This window comes from Eptesicus fuscus, chromosome 8 (assembly GCF_027574615.1).
Source record: "Eptesicus fuscus isolate TK198812 chromosome 8, DD_ASM_mEF_20220401, whole genome shotgun sequence".
NCBI classification, from domain to species: Eukaryota; Metazoa; Chordata; class Mammalia; order Chiroptera; family Vespertilionidae; genus Eptesicus; species Eptesicus fuscus.
The window spans coordinates 81,683,349-81,706,723 of NC_072480.1; the positions used below are offsets into that span (position 1 = coordinate 81,683,349).

At 46.6% G+C, this 23,375-nt stretch overlaps 1 protein-coding gene across 4 annotated transcripts in view; it reads left to right on the forward strand.

The window, feature by feature from the left end:
• Positions 1 to 6,066: 6,066 nt before the first annotated feature.
• RAB11FIP1 (RAB11 family interacting protein 1) overlaps positions 6,067 to 23,375 on the forward strand; it is a 34,271-nt gene continuing 16,962 nt past the window's right edge. For all 4 annotated transcript variants that reach the window (XM_054720048.1, XM_054720049.1, XM_054720050.1 and 1 more), the window contains exons 1-3: positions 6,067 to 6,516; positions 21,005 to 21,447; positions 22,435 to 23,218. In XM_054720048.1, the coding sequence (XP_054576023.1) occupies positions 6,140 to 6,516; positions 21,005 to 21,447; positions 22,435 to 23,218 (1,604 nt within the window). In that variant the 5' untranslated portion in view covers positions 6,067 to 6,139. The remainder of the gene's footprint in view (positions 6,517 to 21,004; positions 21,448 to 22,434; positions 23,219 to 23,375) is intronic.

A 23,375-nucleotide genomic window follows, 5' to 3' on the forward strand; every position in this document is an offset into this window, starting at 1 on the left:
CTCTCTCTAAAATCAATGGAAGTGTGACATTGCATGAGGATTTTAAAAAATCCGTTCCTATGTTATATAAGCATTGTTATTCTATTTCCTGAACACATTAGATTTCAATATATATATATATTTATTAAAAATTATGAATGACTACAACAGCATTTTCTTTCTCATGGGTTTAGGTGGTACCATCTCCTCAGGAATTTTTGTTTTTGGGACATGTGCATATATTTTCAGTCTAACAGGTTTTGAAGAAAAGTCGAATTGGAGGGCCCAATCATGGCATGGAACAGACTGTTGTAATTTGTTTCTTAACTGTTCCATAAGACTTTGGCGTCACTGACTTTCCTTACTGAAACTCAGAGTGTGGGTGGTTGGAATGACTGATTCAGATTTGGGAAAGGTGTTATGGGTCCTAAGATAGGTAAGGGGTAGGATTTCCTGAAGATGGGCAGAGAGTCATAAGAGGGACTATAGGGGCAGGTAAGAAGAGGGCACTTATGGAGAGAACCTGGTTTTGCCTCCTAGAGAAGACCCCTAGGTAAAGAGCTTTATTCTGGGGCTCCCCTGTGGACTTGGTGAAATGTCATATTGGGCTCGGCTTTAAGCTTCCAGGCCTACATTGTAATTCCTTAGGGTCCAAAGTCAACACACCAAACCAAACAAAACAGAAACAGACTCATAGATATAGTGAACAAACTGGTTGCCAGAGGGGAGAGGTGGGGGAGAGATGGATGAAAAAGGTGAAGGGGACTAAGAGGTATAAACTCCCAGTTATAAAATACGTAAGACATGGGGATGTAATGCAGTATAGTGATATGGTAGATGTTTACCAGACTTATTGTGGCGATCACATCGTAGGTATATGATGTTCAATCACTGTGTTGGACACCTGAAACTAATGTAAGATTGTATGCCAACTGTACTTTTTAAAAAAAGTCAACATACCCATCAGCCCTGTGCCATGTATTGTGGCATCAAAAGGGAAGAGGAGAAAAGGGATGGTGGGTCCACTCACACCCACCTCTTGGCCAGCTCTACTGCAGGGGGTTCTGTGTCCAGAAGTCCCAGCAGTTGAGAATGTGGGAGGAAGCTCATGGCATGGATGGGAGAGGCTGAGAACAAGAGCCTGAGAGATAGCTTCTAATGGGACAACTCAAGGTGGGATAGATACTCAAAATGTCTGCTTTGCCCCTGCATGCTATGAAACTTACTTTGGAAAGGTGAGCATGGCTTGTATACAATGAATATATATCTATATATAGTATCCAGACAAAATAAACCTTAATTTTAAAAAGATGGTTATATAGTTTAAGGCTAAAGGTGGTGATAGCAGGAATGGCTGGATTAATGCTGATGGCTTAAAAGCCATTTATATCTCTTCTACTTAACTTGAACTGCCTTTTATTTGCAAGGCATTGGACCACACTTCCAGCCTTTGAGATGTTTACAAGCGAATAAAACAATCACTTAACCAGAGAACAAGAAATAAGCTAGGACAGTGGTCGGCAAACTCATTAGTCAACAGAGCCAAATATCAACAGTACAACGATTGAAATTTCTTTTGAGAGCCACATTTTTTTTTTTTTTTTTTTTTTTTTTTTTTTTTTCCCCCGCCCCGAGAGCCACATTTTTAAAACTTAAAACTTCTTCTAACGCTACTTCTTCAAAATAGACTCGCCCAGGCCGTGGTATTTTGTGGAAGAGCCACACTCAAGGGGCCCAAGAGCCGCATGTGGCTCTTGAGCCGCAGTTTGCCGACCACGGAGCTGGGAAATAAGAAAGATTCTGAAGGGAGAGACGGAGGAAAGGCTTTGTGCCGAGAGTGGGAGGGTAAGGGGTACACACTCCCTATAGCCTTTCAGTTGGGAGATTTAAAGGCCTTTGGGAAGGGACTTGACACATTGGAAAGATCATACCTTTGTGTTGCCTGTGAGGAAAGCTTTGTTAAACAGAGAAGCCCATTAACAAGACTGAATGGGAAATGGGGAGCCCTGTCTGTGAAGCTGGAAGCCCCTTAGCTAACACCTGAAAGGCAGTCTCCTGGGTCAGCTGAGAGGTCCCAGAATAGCCAAGAACCTAGGGAAACCAGAGGGCTGTTTACCAAGGTCCACAGTGAATGAGTCATGTGTGTGGACTTTTGTCACCACACCTCAGAGTCTGAGACAAAGGAGAAAGACAAGCAGCCATTCCCAGCCCCTTTGTGCTCCTCCCTTAGGACAGCACATTGGCCCGTCCAGAGTCCCCAGAGATGATTTTGAGTTGGCGTTCTTGCAGTTGGGGGACACTGAAGAGCTGTGGGCAGGAGTGATTGGCAGTAGCAGGGTAGCAAAAGTCCCTCCCTAGGCATGTCCAACCTCACCGCCCCTAGCATGGCCCCACACAATGTCCTAGAGGGGAATTCTTTCCAGCTGCACCTACATACAAGACAATCTGTTCCTGATCTATCTGCACCGGTGGGTGCTGCCTGCGGAGAGGCCCCGGGTCAGGCTGGTCTACTGGAGTCGGCGCTCTCTCTGCTCTGCTGCTTTGGGAGAGGACAGGTGGCTAACTTGTCCAGTCTAACCTGCCCGGCGCCTTGTCCATGTGCTCTGGGCTGACTGAAACTCCTCTTTCAGTCAGAGCTAGAGGCGGGGCAGGGTGAGAGGAAAGAGCAGTCATCAGGCACACCCTGGCTGTGGGAGGTGTTTGCAAACACCCGGAATTCAGTGAACCTGCAGGGTCCACCGTCCCAGGGTCCCAGGACCGCAGACTGAGTCTGTAAAGTGGGGAGAAGACAGATTCTCACTCCAGGGCGGTCAGTGAGTGAGTCTCCTGACCGAAGGAGGGGAGAGAAGGACCATCAAGGCATCTAGGAACCAGTAAGCCGATTCCCAAGCACGCCCTATTCTGGATCCCCTCGAGACTCTCTTCTCTGACGGAAGTCCAATTGCTGCCTCCAGGGAGCCCCACTCCTCTGAGTTTTAACTCTGCTAGTGTCCAGTGTCTAGAGAGAAGGTTCTTGATCTTGATTTCTTGGAGTCGGCCAGGCAGCCTTGCCCTCCGCCAACCTACCACCTCTCCTTTTAGCACAGAGCCTATTTGTGTGGGACAGAAACCCAAACGCGTGAGGTCACAGGTGCTCACCATTTCCCCTCCCCTCACCACTGTTGCCCCTCCCCTCCACTTTGTCCTCTAATCCTTTCCATGAATGGAAGGAATGCGTCCTGTCATACTCAGCCTGTGAGGCTTCCAGCTGGGTTTCATTCCTGGCTCTCTGTATTTCGGGGGCTGTACTAACAGTGTGAATGTGAGGGAGGAGGGGAGGCCGGAGCTGAAAAACTTTCCTCCCAGGGTCAGTTTTGACTCCAACTCACTAGTGGGACAGCAGACGGGTAGGACAACCAAGAGGGAAGAATATGCCTTATTTGATACAGTGCCAGTACAGAATAGACACCAAGAATGGGAAAGGGCTGGGACAGAATGGGGCTGCAGGCAGATGTCCCCAGGTGAAAATGAAGGAAGGTATCTGGCTGTGACCTGCTGTGCTATTGGCTGCTGAGCTACTTCTGCTCATACCTGCCTTACAACCTGAAGCACAGCTGGATCCAACCCCTGCTCAAAGTCCTCTGAAGGCTGGCTCACCTGGTTTAACACTGTAGTATAAACTACTTAGTCTGGAGCTGGTGATCTGCATGATCTGGGCCCAACTTCCTTGGCCATCTTATCACCACCATCTGTCCCCAGTGACTTCCTAAAATATCCCACATCCTAGCCCCAATGGGGTACTTGTAACCCCTAAACATGCCATGAACTTTCTGGACCCCATGCCTTTGCTTAGGCTGGTCCGTTCTCTCCTTCTGAAATGCTCTTCCCCCATCATCTTCTCTACCCATCAAATCTGCTATACCCTTTAAGACCCACCTCAATACGACATCCTTCATGAAAATCCACTTGCATAGAGAAATCACTTTCTCCTCAAATCACCCAAAGCATTGTATTAATCCAGGACTTCTTTTATAGCATTTGTCATAGTGTTCCTTGGAACTGGGTCTCATTTAGAGGTAATACCTAGCTCAAAGCAAGTCCTCAATAAATCTTTATAGTAATGAATGGAGCCGTGAGGTTGAATGAGGTTAATAAATGGCCAGGAAGGGGAAACAGCACGAAAACAACAGAGTTCTGTTAAGCTTTCCTGACTTTTACGTGTCTGGTGCCTCCTTTCCTTTTCCCTTCTCATCACATTAAATATTTACAACGTGCTAAATAGGCTTTTCCCACACTGCAGCCGCCCTCAGTTGCAAACCTGAGGCATAATGTCTGTGTTGTAATTCCCTACATGGCAAAAGAGAACACTGTGTACTCATGATTGGCTGGAATAACCTCCAACTCTTCAATTCCATAGCGCTTCTCAAGGACCTACTGTGTACTCAGGTTTCTGCTAGGGGCTGTGGAGGAGACAGGTTAAAGAAGTCACCCCCTGGTCCCTACCCTGAAGAGGGCTATCAGAAGCCAAATCTTGGAGAAATCTGAGTGAAGCCTTGCGGTGGGTAGGACTCATGTAGTCAAAGAGGTTGGCAAGGCAGCCAAGAGCGAAAGGCCTGGAGATGGGGAGATTCTCTGGGCTACCATTTGTTCAGGAGATAGAGGAGAATGAGTCAGGGTGGGATCAAATAGGAATGCCTTTAAAATATTTTTTTATTGATTTTTTACAGAGAGGAAGGGAGCGGGATAGAGAGCTAGAAACGTCGATGAGAGAGAAACATCAACCAGCTGCCTCCTGCACACCCCATACCAGGGATGTGCCCGCAACCAAGGTACATGCCCTTGACTGGAATCGAACCTGGGACCTTCTAGTCAGCAGGCCAACACTCTATCCACTGAGCCAAACCGGTTTCGGATAGGAATGCCTTTAAATCTCTAAGTTTGAAGTTGATGCAGGTGAGGCAACATTGTAGGATTTCAAGCAGGTTAGTGCAGCAGTGTGCAGTGTGGACTGAAGGGAGCCTCGAGGTCAGGGGGATACTAGTGGCAATCCAAGATTGGGGTTCTGAGGATCTGGAAGAAGCAAGGGATGCAGTAAAAACCCTGGATGGGAGTCAGGACACCTGGGCTCTAGTCCTGGATCTGTTGTGGGGCCTTGAACCCATCACTTCTCTGCTCCGGCCTTTCCTTAACTGTAAAACCTAAAAACTTTCAAAGTGACCTTTCCACTCTGATGGTCCAGCTAAGCCTTTGAAGTAGGATATTGGGAATGGAGGGAATAGGCCAATCTAGTGGACGTTTGGAGCAAGGGAATGGCTAACTGGAGTCAAGAGATAAAGAATGGGGAAACCGAAGAGGGTCCATCCAGCCGGGGAGAAATGGGGAACTGGGGGTGGGCGGAGCCTCTGCTCCTGACGCCTACGTTTGGCAACCCGTCTTCAGTTTCCCCTTTCTTCCCCTTCCCTAATTTACTCTTAGCCTCACCTTATTTGGTGAGAGCAGGGCAGCATAGGATACCCCCACCTCATGTCCCGCCCCCCCATTCTACCTTCCCCTTTTCAGGCTTTGAAATGAACCTCCTCCTTCCCCACCCACCTGGCACCACCCCAGAACCCACCGCCCTCCGCAGTCATCATCCCCGGAGGCCGAAGGAGAAAGAGGGCGGAATTTGGGATCACGGTCTTTATCACTCTGATAGCCACCCCTCGTTGAGAACTCACCACGTGCCAGGCTCCATTATATTTTACAGCAGATCTAGACTGTTCTCTCTCCTTTTGTCGGTGGAGAAACTGAGACCAAAAGATGTTCAGTAATGTGTGCAAGGAAGGTGCCACACGTGGGCAATGCCCGACTGGAAATGAGGTCTGACTCCCGAGCCAGGGCTTCCGCCAGTTCCGGCGGGGCCGTGCGACCTGGGTCGGTGGTGGATTCCATCCCTCACCTACCTACCGCCTCCCAGCCCGGAATTCTCCAGCCCCGCCCCGCCCTCCCGCGCCAGCCCCGCCCCGGTGCGGGGGCCCCGCGGGGCTGCTCCGCGGCAGGTGGGCGGGGCTGGCGCGGGAGGCGGGCCCGGGAGGGGGCGTGGCCGGAAGCCTTAAAGAGGCCGGGGCGGCGGGGCGGGCTGAGAGGCCGCGGGTCGCGGCGGTCAGCTCGTCCCTCTGTGCACTGTTCCGGCGCTGTCACCATGTCCCTGGCGGCTGCGGCGGGCCGGGGCCCGGGGGCCGTGTGGTCCCCAACACACGTGCAGGTGACGGTGCTGCAGGCGCGGGGCCTGCGGGCCAAGGGTCCCGGGGGCACGAGCGACGCGTACGCCGTGATCCAGGTGGGCAAGGAGAAGTACGCCACCTCGGTGTCGGAGCGCAGCCTGGGCGCGCCCGTGTGGCGCGAGGAGGCCACCTTCGAGCTGCCGCCGCTGCTGTCCGCCGGGGCCGCGCCCGCGGCCGCCGCCACCCTGCAGCTCACCGTGCTGCACCGCGCGCTGCTCGGCCTCGACAAGTTCCTGGGGCGCGTCGAGGTGGACCTGCGGGAGCTGCACCGGGACCAGGGCCGCAGGAAGACCCAGTGAGTGCGGCCAGCGGGAGGGCCGGGAGCCGGGGGAGGACCGGGAGCCCGGCGCGGGCCGTGCAGGTGGCCGGGGCGCCGAGATCCTCTTAGAGAGGACGCTCAGTGCGGGCGCTGCTGTGTCTCGGGGGGGACGGACAGAGAGAGACCTTTCGGGAGGGACCCCTGGACCAGCACTAGCATTCTCTCCCAGCTCCCCCCCCCCCACCCCCCGGCCGCCCCGCGCCAGCTCTCCCTGCGTGTGGGCTCTGAACGCAGGGAGGGAGGGGTACGTGGGGCGATTTTGAATCTGCCTGACGTCGCTTCAGCGCCTGAAACGTAGTAAGCAAGCACTTAATGCATTTTTGATGAACTGAAAATATATGTGGCCTGACGAATTCCTGTTATTAGTGTGGGTAGAGTGTATATTTGATATTCGCATTAATTATGTAAAGCCTCCTAGGTATGTTACTGCCCTGGGCACTGGCTGAGCTGAGAATGGCCGGGCCGTGGCGCCGAGAGGAGGATTAACTGGAGGAATGAAACCCACTGACACTCCCTGGCTCTGGAGGCTCACCCATGGACGGAACGGGGCGTTACAGTGAGGAGTGGGTGGAGGTGGGGGCCAGGAATGGGGTGCGCAGGTTGCCAGGTGATGGCTATCGCCCCCCCCCCCCCACCTCCGCCCCGGGCCCCATTAGTTGAAGAGAATTTACCCCTCCCTTCCCCTCCCGCCTCCCCAAAGAATGCACCACCTTCAGACTGAAAAATATTTAACCCTGTTTGCCTGGGCCCCAAATTAGTAAGGATTTCTCAGCGATGGCTGGAGCCAGGGTCTGCCCTTGGCCCAGCTCAACTGGGAGGTAGGCATTGTGTTTCTTTGCCAAGTTCTCTCTGGCCCTACTCCCCACAGATGGCTGCTCACCTGTACCTCCCAGTCAAGAGTTATGTGTTAGAGCAGCGGTCGGCAAACTCATTAGTCAACAGAGCCAAATATCAACAGTACAACGATTGACATTTCTTTTGAGAGCCACATTTTTAAAACTTAAACTTCTTCTAACGCCACTTCTTCAAAATAGACTCGCCCAGGCCGTGGTATTTTGTGGAAGAGCCACACTCAAGGGGCCAAAGAGCCGCATGTGGCTCGCAAGCTGCAGTTTGCCGACCGCGGTGTTCGGGCATCTCACTCCTACAGGGAAAACTGGGCAAAACTCAGTTCACTCGAGATGTTACCCAGTTATCTGTTGTCATTCACGCGTGTTTGGAATGGAGCATTTGTGTTCATCTAGTATACCCAAACCTAGCCTTGCTTCGCTTAATTGGCTACTTGCTGGACCTTAAATATGCAAGTCAGTCATGTTACCACCTAGCCCCTACAGTTTATGATTCACATTTTGTGTTTTAGATACCAACAGGTTTTTAACTTTCTCTTGTGAAGGAGACAGGAAAAGCCAGAGGGTTTGTTTGAAGTTACCGGACTCCTTTTTCTGTAGGGTGGGTCCAATTTCAGCATGCATGCTTGCAAATATAATACCTGATTCGCTTATCTGGCCAAAGATGAATAGGCATTTCTGAACTCAAATCAGATAAAAATGGAGAGCCCTAGGTGAGGATGGATGGGGTATCTTCATGGCATCAACTTACCAGCCATCAGGTGAGCAGTGTCTTTGCTAAGGAGGGGCTGAAGCTATGCTCATTTTTCATTTGTGTAAATGACATTTGGGGCCTTGGGTTGGTTTCCTTTCCGGCTTCAGCGGGGAGCCATTGGCAGTCCTTTGTTTGGTCCCAACCCAAGATGTGTGGATATTATCATCTGTCTCTGCCATCTGTTTCTTGTGGGAGCATTTTATTCCCTTGAAAGAAAGAGTGCATCTCCCTGCCAGAGATGGGGGTTCCCGACCCTGGGTCTGGCCCTGAGTCATGATTGGGCCTCAGGCTGCTCCGTCTCTCAAAACCCGTTTCCCTATTTATGAATGGAGCTTGTTGCCTGACTTAATTAATGTTTGTCAGAGGTTTCTGGGTTCCTGGGTTAAGGGGGCCCATAGATAGGTTCAAAAAGTTCTGTTACTGCTTTGTGAGGAGTGAAAACCTCCTTAAGTTCCCTATTTCAGGAAGTGTTTAGGCCAGTGATGGGCAACCTTTTGAGGTTGGTGTGTCAAACTTCGCCAAAAAACTGAGCATAACTCGGGTAGTGTGTCACTTTGAGGAAAAAACATTATTTCGCAAATGTTTCATCCTCAGGAGCAGCAAATGTTTCATCCTCGGCATGTGGCCGCCTCAGCGGCCGCGTGTCATCAGAAATGGCTACGCGTGTCAGTGCTGACACGTGTGTCATAGGTTCGCCATCACTGGTTTAGGCTTTGCCTCGTCATTTTCACATCCTCTCCATTGTAATCCTAAGCCCAGATTGGTTACTCCTGCCACTGTTAATATGAACCGATTACCCCTTAGTCGCAGTATCAGCTTGTAGGAAAATAGCACTTAGTTGATGTTTTTTTAATTTTTATTTTTTATAACTGCTAAGGAAGGCTTCTTTTATTTGCTCCTCCAGCAGTAGGTGAAACTACAAGCATTCCATGTATCACTTCCTGGGACTTTCCAAGGTGCTGGGGGAACCCAGTTAAACAAACTCTGTCTGATGCCAGGGTACATCACTTGGGCCCTCAAGATAGCTGGGATTTGGAAAATGAGATATACACGAGAGACGGAATTTTAACAGAAACTGGTTGGGCTAGGAAGTCATTTGAACTAGTCATTAATGGCTTGACTCCACTTTAGACATTAAAAACCAGAAACAAAACGAAAGCTCAAAATTAAAAAAAAAATTGTTGTTAATCCTCACCTGAAGATATTTTTCCCATTGATTTTCAGAGAGTGGAAGGGGGGAGGGGGGAGAGAGATCGAGAGAGAGAGAGAGAGAGAGAGAGAGAGGTGTGAGAGACACATTGACTGGTTGCCTCCCACTCTCATCCCAACGGGGTGGGGGTCGGGGGGAGTGGGAGGGAGTGAACCCTAAACTGAGGTATTTGCCCTTGACTGGAAATTGAACCTGTGACCCTTTGGTGCCCAGGCGGACACTCTAACCACTTGGCAACACTGGCCAGGGCCAGAAGCTCAAATCTTGGTCTGTAGTTTGTGTGTGTGTGTGTGTGTGTGTGTGTGTGTGTGTGTGTTCGTCTCTAGCAAATAAGGTTGCTGTTCTAGAGTATGACTTTCAGTTTGAGTCTAGAAGCTGAAACTCAAGGCATTAAGAGCTAACTGTGCTAATATTTCCACTTGTTCTTTTGATAAGCCTCCATCGGTCGTATCTTTGGAGTCAAGAGAATATACTTTTTATAATGACTCAGATTTCACAGACCTTGACTTTAGTGTGATGACACACATCTTTGAAGCACCAAACAGAGGCTGACGTAGGATAGGATACATTTAATAGGGAAGAGTGCATACATAGTCCCTTTACTTAAGAATAAATAGAATGAATTGGTTTTGCACTTACGCGTACCTATTAAAGACCTCTCAGGTCTCAGTTGGGCCTCGGTTAAATGGGAATCAGTTAAGTCTCATGGTCATAAAACAGACCTGAATCGGAGAGGCCGAATCAGGTGACTAACATGTAGGGTTCTCTGCTCAGCTCTCTAGTCTCATGTAGTGAGGGATTCTAGATCGATTAAAACCATTTTTTTTTTAGCATGGTAAGAGCAACAAAATTTGGGGAAATTATCAGTTAACAGATTAAAATAAATATTCATTAAGGATGGTGACTGGAAGGCCATTGTGTAACTAAATATCATGCAACTTAATACTGGAATAGTCTTCCAGATAATGAAGAGAGAGTGTGAGTGGTGGAGAGTCATTTTCCTATATGTCTTTAATATTTAAGGGGGAATTTGGTTGTATCTGAAAGGATTTGGATATTAATGAAGGCTAACTATTTTGAAGAGCTGTAAGTGTAGAAGAATACTATAATAAGTTGCCAAAGGAAATTTGGGTTATTAAAAAGAAATAAAGGCCAGAGAGCCGTTTTTCTGGGAGAGCTGGATGCAGGGAAATAACTTCGAAGACCACAGAGATGTGTAATTCACAAATTATAAGCAGTCAGCGTTTGTGCTTATGCCTTTAGGTTTCCTAAGCATACTCTTAAGATTTTCGTAACCGATTGGAAAATTTGAGCAACATTGTTAAGTTTTTCCTTTCTTGGGATTCCCCTTAAATATAATTCCCCTTGGGCCTTACTGGAAACCCTCCTACCTCTCACCTAGCCACAGTCCCCTCCCACTCCAGTGCAGGAAACGGATAGCTCAATGCCCAAGACAGTTCTCTGTCTCCTCTGGATAAACCCTAATCTGCTTATGGCAGTGGAGTGAAATGACTAAGAAGGGGGAAGGTACCTCAAAGTTACTGTATTAAAGGTGTTCCGTTGTGTTTTTCATGGTATTATTTGATTATAATTTTATTTGTAAGACATTCAGTTAGCATGGAGAAAGCTCCAACGGCTTTTCTCCCCCTTGTCTTTAAAGTTTATGCATACTTTTCATAAATATTTTTTAACACCTACTATGTGCCCGGTACTGGGTATACAAGTATAAACAGTGGTGACCAAAACAGACGTGATCCCTGCTTTCAGGAAGCTCAGAGCCTTATGTGGGGTATAAAGACATTAAACAAATGAACACATAAATAAATAATCATGTATTGTGATAAGTACTGTGGAGGAAGAGAACAGGGTATCATAAGAGAAAAGACCACAGAAGACATGATTTAAAGAAGAATATTGCAGATAGCCCATCTGAGGCAGAGACCTGAGAATAAGCAGGAATTTTTTCTAGTGAAAAGTAGAGGAGGAAGGAAGGCCTGATGGGGTGGGCAGCCTGTGAAAAGGCCCTCAGGTGGCCAGAGAGATTGTGTAGATTGAGGCTGAAGAGGAAGGCAGGGCTTTATTTAAGAACCCTGGGAAGCCAATGAGGCGGTGTAATCCATTGTATTAAAAATCGCTGTGGCTGTTAGGTGAAGAAAGGATTTGAAACAAGCCTAGCCTGGAATCAGACAAACAAAATGGGAGGACACTGATGTAATCCAGGTGACCAATGGTGGTGGCTTGGGTTAGGGCCGTGGTCAGCAAACTGCGGCGCGCGAGCCACATGAGGCTCTTTGGCCCCTTGAGTGTGGCTCTTCCACAAAATACCACGGCCTGGGCGAGTCTATTTTGAAAAAGTGGCGTTAGAAGAAGTTTAAGTTTAAAAAATGTGGCTCTCAAAAGAAATTTCAATCGTTGTACTGTTGATATTTGGCTCTGTTGACTGAGTTTGCCGGCCACTGGGTTAGGGTGATGGCTGTGGAGATGGACACAGGTGGGTCGATTTCAGAAATATTTTGGAGGCTCAATTGGCTTGGCTTGTGATGGATTGGATGTGGGTGAGGGTGAATGAGAGGAAGTGATAAGAATGAACAAATAAAACAAGGAGAGCTTGCTGTTGAAAATGAACCAGGAAGTGGTGGCTGCTTTCTTTCCCCAACAGTCACTATGACAGGGTGAGGTCACCATTGCAAAAACAGTTTTGGGCAGTGACACCTGTGAGTAGGAAACATCACTGAAACCAGGGTGTGGATATGTGTGTCTTCAAGTATTTACAGTTTTAATACAGGCCTCGTCTTTGTTTTGTAATAGCATCGCTGATGCAGTCTTACTGGTGTGTTCCAACAAGGCTGATGAAGTCACTGCTTCAAGGAACATAGGACTAAGAAAAGGGAAAAAAAATATGTAACATTAGGAACAATAAACCCAGAAATGGGAAATAAAACTCTGGGGCAAGTAAGTTAACTATTTTTCACATTAGGGAAAGTATGCGTGTGAAAGTCCTGTGCCTTTTTCCTTTTGCTTAAACTTCCTTTTGGTTACAAAACTTCTATTGTACTTCGCTAACTACCATTAGGGGGAGGTTTTTATAAATAGTAGGTCGTTTTAATTGTAGTTATTAACTAAAAAATGTTATAATTACATTAAAAGCAATACATGGGCTGATTAAAATGTCAAGAACTCAAACATGTATTTGCTGATATCCCTGTCCCTTCCTTTAACAATAATCTTAGGTATATATTAAAATACTTCAGTTTTAATTGCCATCTGTCCTAGAACACTGCTTCTCAAATTAGGAAGCCCTAGCCCAAGTGAAGAGAGTGAACGGGAGTCATTTTAGGCTTTATCTTCACTTCAGAGCAGTCCCCTGGGTGGCCTTTGGGTCTGGGTCTGGGGTGGATCTCTAAATTCTCAGGCCTTTGAATTCCAACAAAAGCGACAGCCTGCTGCCAGGATTTTTGTCTTGGAAAAAAACTTGACAAGAGGGTTCTGCTTACTTTAAGGAGGTGGTGTCCTGGGTCACATCTTGTGCCCCAGCTGGCTCAGGAAGAGACCAAGCTGATGATTACCTGCTTCTCCCTTGGCCAGAGATCACTGGTCTTATTTTTGCTGTGTGACCCAACGCAGGGCCCATACACAGTCTCTGAGAGTGAATGAGCGCACGCACGCGACACGCGCGCACACACACACACACACACACACACACACACACACACTCACTCTTGCAGTCCCTTAGGCACAGGCAGGCGGTCGTTTGCCTGTGTGGACGTGGAGAACTCTTTAATCTTACATTTAATCCAGCGGATTAAAGACTAGGGGTGTCCGAAGTGTGAGGTCAGAGCTCTGCCCATTCAGTTTCCCAGTTTGGGTTATGGCTTGCTTGTCTGTGCCCTTTCTGAACATTAAAGAAGCAGGTTGTCTCTGCAGCTTGGTGGTTAATGATGCTTTTGGCAAAGGGGTTGCTTTTAGTCACTAATGAGACAAGAAATTCCTTTCCTGTAGGGAGAAGTCTGTAGATAATCTGTTAGGAAAAAAAAAAAATCAGGGCTTTAGTCTCCAGGGTGTCCCCGAGGGACACATTTAGGAATGTGCCTGCGGGGAGAGAAAAGGCGGTGGTAATTAAGTGTCTTTTCCTGAATGTTGGCCTCTGAATGGGAGTGAGAGGGAAGGCATTTGTAAGAAACCCCAGAAAAATGTTTCTAAAGGTATGGTTGCTGCACACTTCACTTTTAATATAAATACTCTTTTATTAACACGGACATGGCTAACCTAGGTAGAACAATTAAGGCTTCCAGAAAGCCTGGTCTGAAAAGGCCTCTTGTGATCATAAAGAATGAGTGTCCTGTGTGCAGGGAACCAGTGGTAGGCTGGGTCCTGGGATACTGCTTCAAGGGTGTCGCCTCCTACAGCGCCAGTCCTGTGGGGTTTTCCGTTTACACCAATGGAACTTTTCATTTTCACTAATCATCCGTTGTTAAAGCAGGATTTTAAATGCTCTTGGCGTGGGGTTTTTCTTCCCCTCCCCCTTGGGACTTACCTTGATTATAAGATAAACCATAGATACTCTGCAGAACTCTCTTAGAAAGGAGTGAGTCCGTTTGTGGGCGGAGCGTAGGCTGGATGTTTTGTTTTTTAAGATATATTTTTATTGATTTCAGAGAGGAAGTGAGAGGGAGAGAGAGATAGAAACATCAACGATGAGAGAGAATCATTGATTGGCTGCCTCCTGCTCACCCCACACTGGGGATCGAGCTCGCAACCTGGGCATGTGCCCTTGGCCAGAATTGAACCCGGGACTCTTCAGTCCGCAGGCCGACGCGCTACCCACTGAGCCCAAACCGGGTAGGGCTGGATGTTTTTTGATGTCTGTCATGCTGAAGTTTGTTTGTTTCTTTTGTCCTGATCAAAAGACGGTGAACCAAAGCGTTGCATTTTCTTTTTCCATCCTTAAAATCTCTTTGCATGAGTGATAAAGGATCCCCACGGTTGCCATGAGAATGTTCTTCAGCAGACCAAATAGAATGCATCAGCGGCATTTACATGTGGGCTAGAGGCTAGATACCTGATCTGAAGGTAGAATATTAACATTTGTGGCTTTTTGAGATCCGATCAAGGAAAAGAATGGGTCAGTAAATGATTGCAGGGGGGATTTACATGGTTAAAAGTGCGTCAATTTTTCTAATTCTCAGAATCTTGAAATACTGGTGCTTGTTATTCCCTTTAATCTTTGCCTACAGGAAGTTTAATATTGCTTTCAACTTTAAAAAAATGCCTTGAACCTTATCCTTCAGTCAATTATGCCATCTTGGCACATCTCTGACGTAGTTTGGAAGCCCTCTGCTTCATGACTCTCCTGCCTACGTAGAAACCCTGAAGACCATTGGTTAAATATCTCTCATAGGTTACAGAAAATATACACTGATCATTGTATTTCAAAAATTCGTATGTACGTTTTAATTTTGGAAATTGTGTAATACAAACTGATTTTGTAATTGAGTCTTTTCCTACCCCCTTCAAATGCAAATCATTATTATTTGTATTTGATGATATTTGGATGCCTAGTCAGTCAGAATTATAGATTTCTTAAATTCCTTTTTGAAAACCATCTGAATGGGTAAACTATGATACATATATATGTATATGTGTATATATATATATGTATATATATATATATATACACACACACATATATGTATATATATTTCACAGTATGTCATATAGTCACTAGAATTGATGGGTATGGAAACTGTAAGACAATTATGTATATAACTACTACAAATAAAATTGCATGTGTACTTTGGTTACAACTAAGCAATAATTATAGCTAACACTTGTCAAGTGCTTATTAATACCAGGCACTGTTCTAATTCTAAGTATTGTACATATATGAAGCCATTTAATCTTCATAACATCCTTATGAGGTAGGTGCTTTGAACCCTGTTTCAGAGGAGGAATCCGAGCCACAGAGAGGTTATGTAACTTGCCTGAAGTCTCTCAGCTAGTGATTGTTTAAATGTACAGGGAAAAGACTTCAAGAAAATACATAAAAAGGTAACGGTTGGATTAGCATGAGAAAATTGAACATTTTTCTATAACTCACTTTGATGACTTTCTAACAGAATTTCTGTAGAGCAAATAATATAGGAAGGTCCAAAAGCATTTTCAGCCGGCTTTTTCTGTTCTCTCTCCTATACCATGTCACTTACCAGCTTTTAGGATTGAGTTTGGTGGCCACAGATAGCCTTTTGGTGCCATTAGAATAACAAAATTAGGGCAAAAAAGTGATCCATTTGCCTCTGTCATGATTTATCAGGAGTCCTTCCAAGCAGTGGATAGTGGGCAGAGGGGAAGGGCCACCTGGGGCGGCGAGGTTGGCTGATTGGTGATTCTGTATTCAGAGTTAGGCAATGATGACCAGCCACCTTGGTCAATAACAAAACTGGTTAAACTACTTAGCTTCTGCAAGGTACACACTGCCAATGTTTTATAGGTCATAAACACTTCTGTCCCTGTTTGCTATGCATCGCCTCTCGGCTACTAAGAGAAGAGTCTGGACGTTTTACCCATCACTCCTTTTCAGAACCCTTGTAGATGTTCTTTCTCAGCTGCTAGCCCCACAGGATTTTCAGCTTTCTTTTTATTTCCCGGGGGAGTCAATGAACATTTCTTCACCTAAGAAAGGTCGAGTGTGTCCCCTGTCTCGAAACACCACATCAGGTGCTGTTCTGTCCTTCCTGCTTCTTTCCTGATGTGGGGCCATACTCCCCTGGGTCACGATGCTGGGTCATGGTGGAGATGACTCACACTACAAGTCACCGCTGCGATTTCGCAGGGGAAGGGAAACAGGCAGTCCACCACTGACCGTTGAGTCCAAACTGGGCCCACAGACAAGGCTCCCTTGAAATTAAACAAATACTGTAAAACGTTGAAGTGACTCGTAGAGCTGTGGTCTCCCCTTTGCCTTGCCTTTCTGTGTCCAATTGGAGGACACAGTATTCATTCATTTTGCGGGATCCCTAAGGAGGCGGTTCTAGTAGCCCCTTGGGGTTTAAATGAGCCGAGAACTGTATTCATGTGTGCGAGACCTCATCTGTGGTTGAAACTATAGTTTCTCTTCATGTCTGATGATTTTGTCGTGCTCCAAAGTTAGAAAGAAAAGGCAGCAGTTGTGCCGATGTCACCAACACTTGGTGACGATGTTCCTAAGCTCACTCTCTGTCCCCCCACTCCCCACCCCCCACCCCCAGAGGGTAAGTTTTTTAGGGCAGAATCTGGCCTCTTTGTGTTGCATGTTCAGTGCCTGGCATGTAAACAGTATTTGAGCCGAATCTTTGGAGCCACCATTTCTCTGCACGTGCCTGCCCTCAGGAATGTTTTGAAGGAAAAACAGGCTTGCTTCATCTGCAGGAAGATTAGTTTTGAGACATACCAGTCCGTATTTTACAATTGTAATCCCCAATGTCTGCACTTCTCATCTCCCAAGAGCAGGAGCCACCTGCCCTCACCCTGCCGCATTCCGATGGAAGGCCCCCTGGGATCCGCTCTCCGTGTGTTTGAGAAACTGCATTCTGAGGCAAATCAACCCTGAGAATTGGGCATGGTTGGATGGCATGAACTGTTCTCAAAGTGACTGTTTCAAAGCCCAGGAGATTTGACAATGCAGATCTAGGCAGTAGCTCCCCAACCCAGCCCTGGGGGTGGGGGTAAGGGTGGAGGGGGGTCCTGAGTTCTGCCTCCCACCTCTTTTCCTTCCTGTACCTAGTTCTTTCTTTTTTTTTTTACATTCCCTACTGCTCTTAGGTCCTAGACCTAATCTTACATCTAGAAGACTTAAAAGAATTTTTCTTTTTTAAAGCTGTTGTTTGACAAAAGAACCCAACCCTAATCCCCCAAAAGGAGGGCAGCTGTGTGGATGCTACACATTTTTTCTTGTATATGCCCAAGACTATCACTTGCCTGAGGAGCATGGAGGGGTAGGAAGACTGAAGTTTTCATTGTGTACCATTTTAAAAAATATATGTTTTTATTGATTTTCGAGAGAGAGGAAGGGAGAGGGAGAAACATCCATCAGCTGCTCCTGCACACCCCCTACTGGTGAACGAGTACACAACCGGGGCATATGCCCTGACCAGGAATCCAACAGGTACCTCTGGTTAGGGCTCTATACCATTTTGTATGTTTTTAATTTTAATCCTATGCCTGTTATTACTTAAAAATATAGTTTACATAAGTTTCCTGTCACTTCCTATGTATTCAGAAATCCTATTACATTTTGAACAACTGAACTTTAATTGTAAGTAAAATTCATTATTTGCTTATAGAAGGGATCATTTTTGATAGGTTGCAGGGTTTTGTCAGACATGGGTTTAAAAATAAACTTGCTACATTGGGATTATGGCTTTCTTCTGTTCTCTGCCCTTTGGACTAGGAAAATGAACCCGGCCCTGATTTCTAAGATAACGTAAGCCGTCTGGGCTACCTGAAAGGTAGCGCTGGACACGCCCACGCTGACATCATGTGCTGTGTGGCCATGCTTTATTATTTATGAACTACTTCCGTAAGGTGCTGGAATTAAGTGAACTTAAAAGCAAACGAACAGAAATGCTTAAAAATTGAATTGATGTTTAAAGATTAAAACCCCATTATATGTTCTGGTTGGGGATTCCTTAGGATGATTTATAACTCTTGTTATAAATTATGCTTGTGTCAAATATCCCTTGGATAATGTTGATAATAGAAGAAACCACTTCTGTCTTCCTTTCTAGCTTTAATAAACCCAGCACAGGTTTTTAAAAATTCTGAACATATGCATGAGATGCTTACCCGCCTGTGATTCAGTCTGCCTTTCACCTCCTTAAATAGGGCTGTTCTGGGGTTACTTGGTGTTTGGGGTGTTTGGGAAAGTAAGCAGACAGGACCAGTTGGTGAAGTGTCTCTTCGCACCTCCTAGTGGTGTTGGGCTTCCAAAACAAATCCCACTTTAGCGCCTGGGGATTGAGCCTGTGCAGCAGGTAATAATAGGCCCGCAGGGAGGATTCTAGAGTTGGTTGGAGCTTTGCTCAAAATAAACAGACGTTGGCACTGATATTTTTGGAAGGGCAGGTCTGGTCCCAAGAACTGGCAAGTACATATTCTTTAAAAGTCTGTCCTGTCTTCGCATCCCCTGGGTGGAGAGGGGCAGCTCTCTGCTTGTGGCTGGTGTGGTCCTCTGAGCCCTGGGATTCAGCTTTCAGCAACTTCCCCTTTTCAAGTTGGTATTTACAAAAGGTAACCAACCACCTTCTTCACCAAGGCTACCATTTAGCACATGACTGTCAGAAGAGAAAAATACAAATAATCCTCTCAACATCTAAGTGACAAATATGCAAACTATTCCCGGCCAGGTCCTGGGAAATGTACTGGAAAGACAACAGGCTGGCAGAGGCGAGGCTGTCTGTCAGGACCTCGCATCTCCCCGCCCTCTCCAGCTGTGGATTGTGGTTTTAAAAGCCATGATGAGATTTCTCCTCAAGGTCCAAAATCATAGCTGACATCATTTTCTCAGATCTTGGCTGTCTTTTGATAATGCAGGTTAAGTTCTTCGTGATCACTTTGTACCCTGGACTTTATGAAAGCTTATGATTAATGACTGATGGCAAGCTATGGTGGCTTTTCCCCCTTTCTTTTATCTTAGAACATTTAAATTAGAAGCTCAAACTTTCCTCAAAAAGAGTTGAGCCCTAGCTGGTTTGGCCTGCGACCAAAGGGTCCCAGGTTCGGGATTCAGAACCCAGTCGTGCCTCTTAAGAGTCCTAAGACCTTGCACCAATTACCTCCCTTGCAAGCCTCAATCTCTTTTATCTGTAAAATGGGTAAAAGATCCCATTTTTGAGATAAAGAAATGTCATTCTTGTGAGACTTAACTGAGGATGTTTCTCAGTGTGTGCCATGCCAAGTATGCTGGAGGTGCTATTTCAGTGTTAGGCTTCTGCCTCCCTCTGCTCCCTTCCTTTCAGTGTAGGCTGAGCGAAAATAGTGAGAGCAGTGATCTGCCCTGTGAGCAAGACAGGCTGAAGGTGAAAGAGGAAATTGTGGTTGTTTGGGCAAAACCATCATTTCCTTAAAGCCCCATGGCCCTCAGCTCTTAAATAGGTCACTAAAATGAAGCCAGAATGTGGGTTCTGTTTGTGAGGGTGACGCTGGGGCTGGCTGTCAGGAGACCGTGTACTTGGAGCTGTTTGGCCTGTAGTGGTCACACCGCTCACATTCTTGCAGTTAACCAGCTGGAAAACGCCAAGGGGAGAGCTACTTTTTCTGAAGTTCGTCTTTCAGTGGAGTGGAACTGATATGTCATTTGCCAAAGTCTTGAAGTAGTTTGCAAATGACCAGGAGAAATACTTGAATAATGTTTGAAATACTCCTTTAAAAAAAATTGTGGGCCCTAGCCAGTTTGGCTCAGTGGATAGAGCATTGGCCTGTGGACCATAGGGTCCCAGGTTTGATTCTGGTCAAGGGCATGTTCCTTGGTTGCAAGCTCCTCCCCGGCCTGGGCCCTCGTCTGTGCTTGTGCAGGAGGCAACCAATTGATGTGTTTCTCTCACATCGATGTTTCTCTCTGCCTCTCGCTCTTCCACTCTCCCTAAAAATCAATGGAAAAGTATCTTTGGGTGAGGATTAGCAAAAGAAAAAAAAATAGTGGTAAACAATTATACATACATAACAAAATTTACCACTTTAACCATTTTTAGGTATACAGTTCTGTGGTATTGAGCACATTCACATTGTTGTGAAACCATCACCACCATTCAAACCAAAACTTTAAAGACATTTTTTTGTTAATCCTCACTTGAGTATATTTTTCCCATTCATTTTTAGAGAAAGTGGAAGGAAGGTAGGGGGGAGAGAGAGAGAGAGAGAGAGCGCGAGAGAGAGATTGATGTGAGAGAGACACATCAATTGGTTGCCTCCCGCACATGCCGAACCTACAACCCAGATATGTGCCCTTGACCAGGAATCAAACCCACAATCCTTCGGTGCACATGCCAATGCTCTATCACTGAGCCACACTGGTCAGGGCAAACTATGTCCCCATTAAACACTAACTCTTCATTCACTCCTTCTCCCAAATCTTGGTGACCAGCATTCTCCTTTCTGCCTCTATGAATTTTACTACTCCACATGCCTCATATAAGTGGAATCTATATACATTTTTACTGTCTTATATTTTCAGTTACTCCCTACCAGGGACTGTTCTATAAACTCTTGCTTTTCTCTGAGATTTACTGGTACTTGTAAATTTGCATTCTACCTTCTTAACTATGTGTGTATGATCTTTGCATTTTTACCCTTTTGCAGGAAAATACTGGTCATAGGAAATGATTTGTTGGAGTTTTTATTTATTTTATTTTTAAACATAGCACTTTATTGACTCAAGATTTTAGGTGATGCTACACTGAGTACAGAATCAAATCCTATCTTTGCCTAGTGGGTGGCTTCTCAAAAATAAAACTACAAGTTCTGTCCTTATCCCCCTACCCCTCCCTTTACTCCCCAAAGAAGATAAGAGGTTTGTATAAGAGGCTGTAACAGCGGAGAGGAGGGGCCAGTTAGTAGGGATTGTGAACGTTGTTTTAGGCTCTTCAGTTCAAAGGTGACCTCTCGGCCTTCTCCTTGTAGGTGGTACACCTTGAAATCCAAACCAGGAAAGAAGGATAAAGAGCGAGGAGAAATTGAGGTTGACATCCAGTTTATGAGAAACAACATGACTGCCAGCATGTTTGACCTTTCCGTGAAAGACAAGTCTCGGAATCCATTTGGGAAACTGAAGGACAAGATCAGGGGGAAGAATAAGGATAGTGCGTCAGACACCGCTTCAGCCATCCTCCCCAGCACATCACCCTCTGTCGACAGCGAGGATGAGTCACCTTCGAAAGACAAGAAAAAGAAGTCGAAGATTAAGACCTTGTTTTCCAAGTCTAACCTGCAGAAAACACCACTTTCCCAGTCCATGTCTGTCCTGCCCACTCCAAAGTCAGACAGAGTGCTGCTGCGTCCGGGAGACTTTCAGTCCCGGTGGGAGGACGATGACAATGAGGACGAGTCCTCCTCTGCCTCGGACAGTGAGTTCCCTCCTCCTTCTTGCTTGGCCTCTTGCCCTCAGCTTAACTTACTTTGCTTTGAGAGAGAAAACACACACAAATCTTAAGAGAAAGATTTTAATTCAGATTCTCAGTTACTAAAATGATGGTGGTGGTGGTGGTGGTGATGATGGTTTATCTTGGTTAGGAAGTCTTCACTATTTCTAAGCCCTCTGGTTTCTAAGAATTTATAAATTCCTTTTCCAAAACGTCTGGTTCTATAACTGATGTACATTAGTACAAGCGTCTAGATCAAACAAAATGAGTGCATCCAGGTTTGTTTTTGTGGTTTTAAAAAATATATATTTTTATTGCTTTCAGAGAGGAAGGGAGAGGGAGAGAGAAACATCAGTGATGAGAATCATTGATCGTCTGCCTCCTGCACGCCCCCTACTGGGGATCGAGCCCACAACCTGGGCATGTGCCCTGACTGGGAATTGAACTGTGACCTCTTGGTTCATATGTCAATGCTCAACTACTGAGCCACACCAGTCGGGCAGGTTTTATTTTTTTAATTAAAAGTTAAACCATGGAACATTAGTGATATTTCATTAATTCATCAGGTATTTATTGAACTCCTATTATGGTACTAAACCTCATGGGATAAATCCATAATGGAAGCTGAGGAATCCAGTTCCCTTTACTCTGAATTAACTGTGTATTTTGAACTGCAATTTCAATGATCAAATCCCTACTGTTGGCCAGATTCTGTTACTCTACCAAAAGTGCTGCCCTTTTCATTGATTAAATGCAGGGTTTCTCAACCTTCGCACTGCTCATAGCTTGGGCCAGGTAATTCTTTGTTGTGGGGGGCTGTCCCATGCATTGTATGATCTTTGGGAGCATCCCGGGCCTCTACCTGTGACAACCGAGAACGTATTCAGGCACGGACAAAATCCCCCCTCCCTCCAGTTGTGGGCCCGTCGTTAAACTTCTTATTCCCTTTTTCCCTTGTTTTCCTTCCCACAGTCATGTCTCACAAGAGAACAGCAAGCGCGGATCCTAAGCAACTGAACCAGGTCAACCTCACCCTTCCCAAGAAGGAAGGGCTCTCTTTTCTTGGCGGCCTTCGGTCCAAGAACGACTCGCTTTCCCGCTCTAACGTCTGTATCAACGGGAACCATGTTTACGTGGAGCAGCCAGAAGGCAAGACTGAGACCAAGGACAGCACCTCTTCTTCCCCGTCCCCTCAGGGCTTCAGGAAGAAGCATTTGTTCTCCTCCACAGAAAACCTGTCTCCTCGGGCCTGGAAGGAACCCGGGGACGGGGGCGCCGTGTCCTCTGACAAGTGGCTCTCTGAGTCTTCCACAAAGAACTCTCCGAAATCCATGACCCTGCCGCCCTCCTGGCCGCCGGGCAGCGGGGACATTCGGGAAAACACAGCTCCGGCGAAATTGGAGGCCGTGAAAGAATCCAAAGAGAGTAAGAAGCACGAGAACAGGAAGTCCTCTTTGCTTTCTCTGGTGACAGGAAAGAAGGATGTGGCCAAGGGCAGTGAAGGCGAAAGCCCCGCTACCACCCCTGGGAAGGAGCAGGAGGGCCCGCTGAGGGCGGACGGGCCGGGGCCTGCTGAAGGCCTTGTGAAGAGATCTGAGAAGGAGACTCTGGCTGTTGTCTCCGGACGGGGAAAATCCCTGAACCCCTTTGAAGAAGTGCAGGGCACAGAACCGGAGGCTGACCCAGAGCCCAAGTCTGAACCGACACCACCTGTTCCCTCTGCCAGGGCGCCCCAGACCAAAGCCGTGAAACCTCGGTGAGTCTTGGCCCTTCATGTGTGATATTCAGACCCAGGGGAATGCCGTGGGTGTAGCAGGTTCTGAGTGCTGCACGTTGTGGATACCAGGTTTCGGTTGTGGTAGGTGCAGGACTGGGTGTGAGTTCTTCACACATCTCCCTTTGAGTCCGATGTC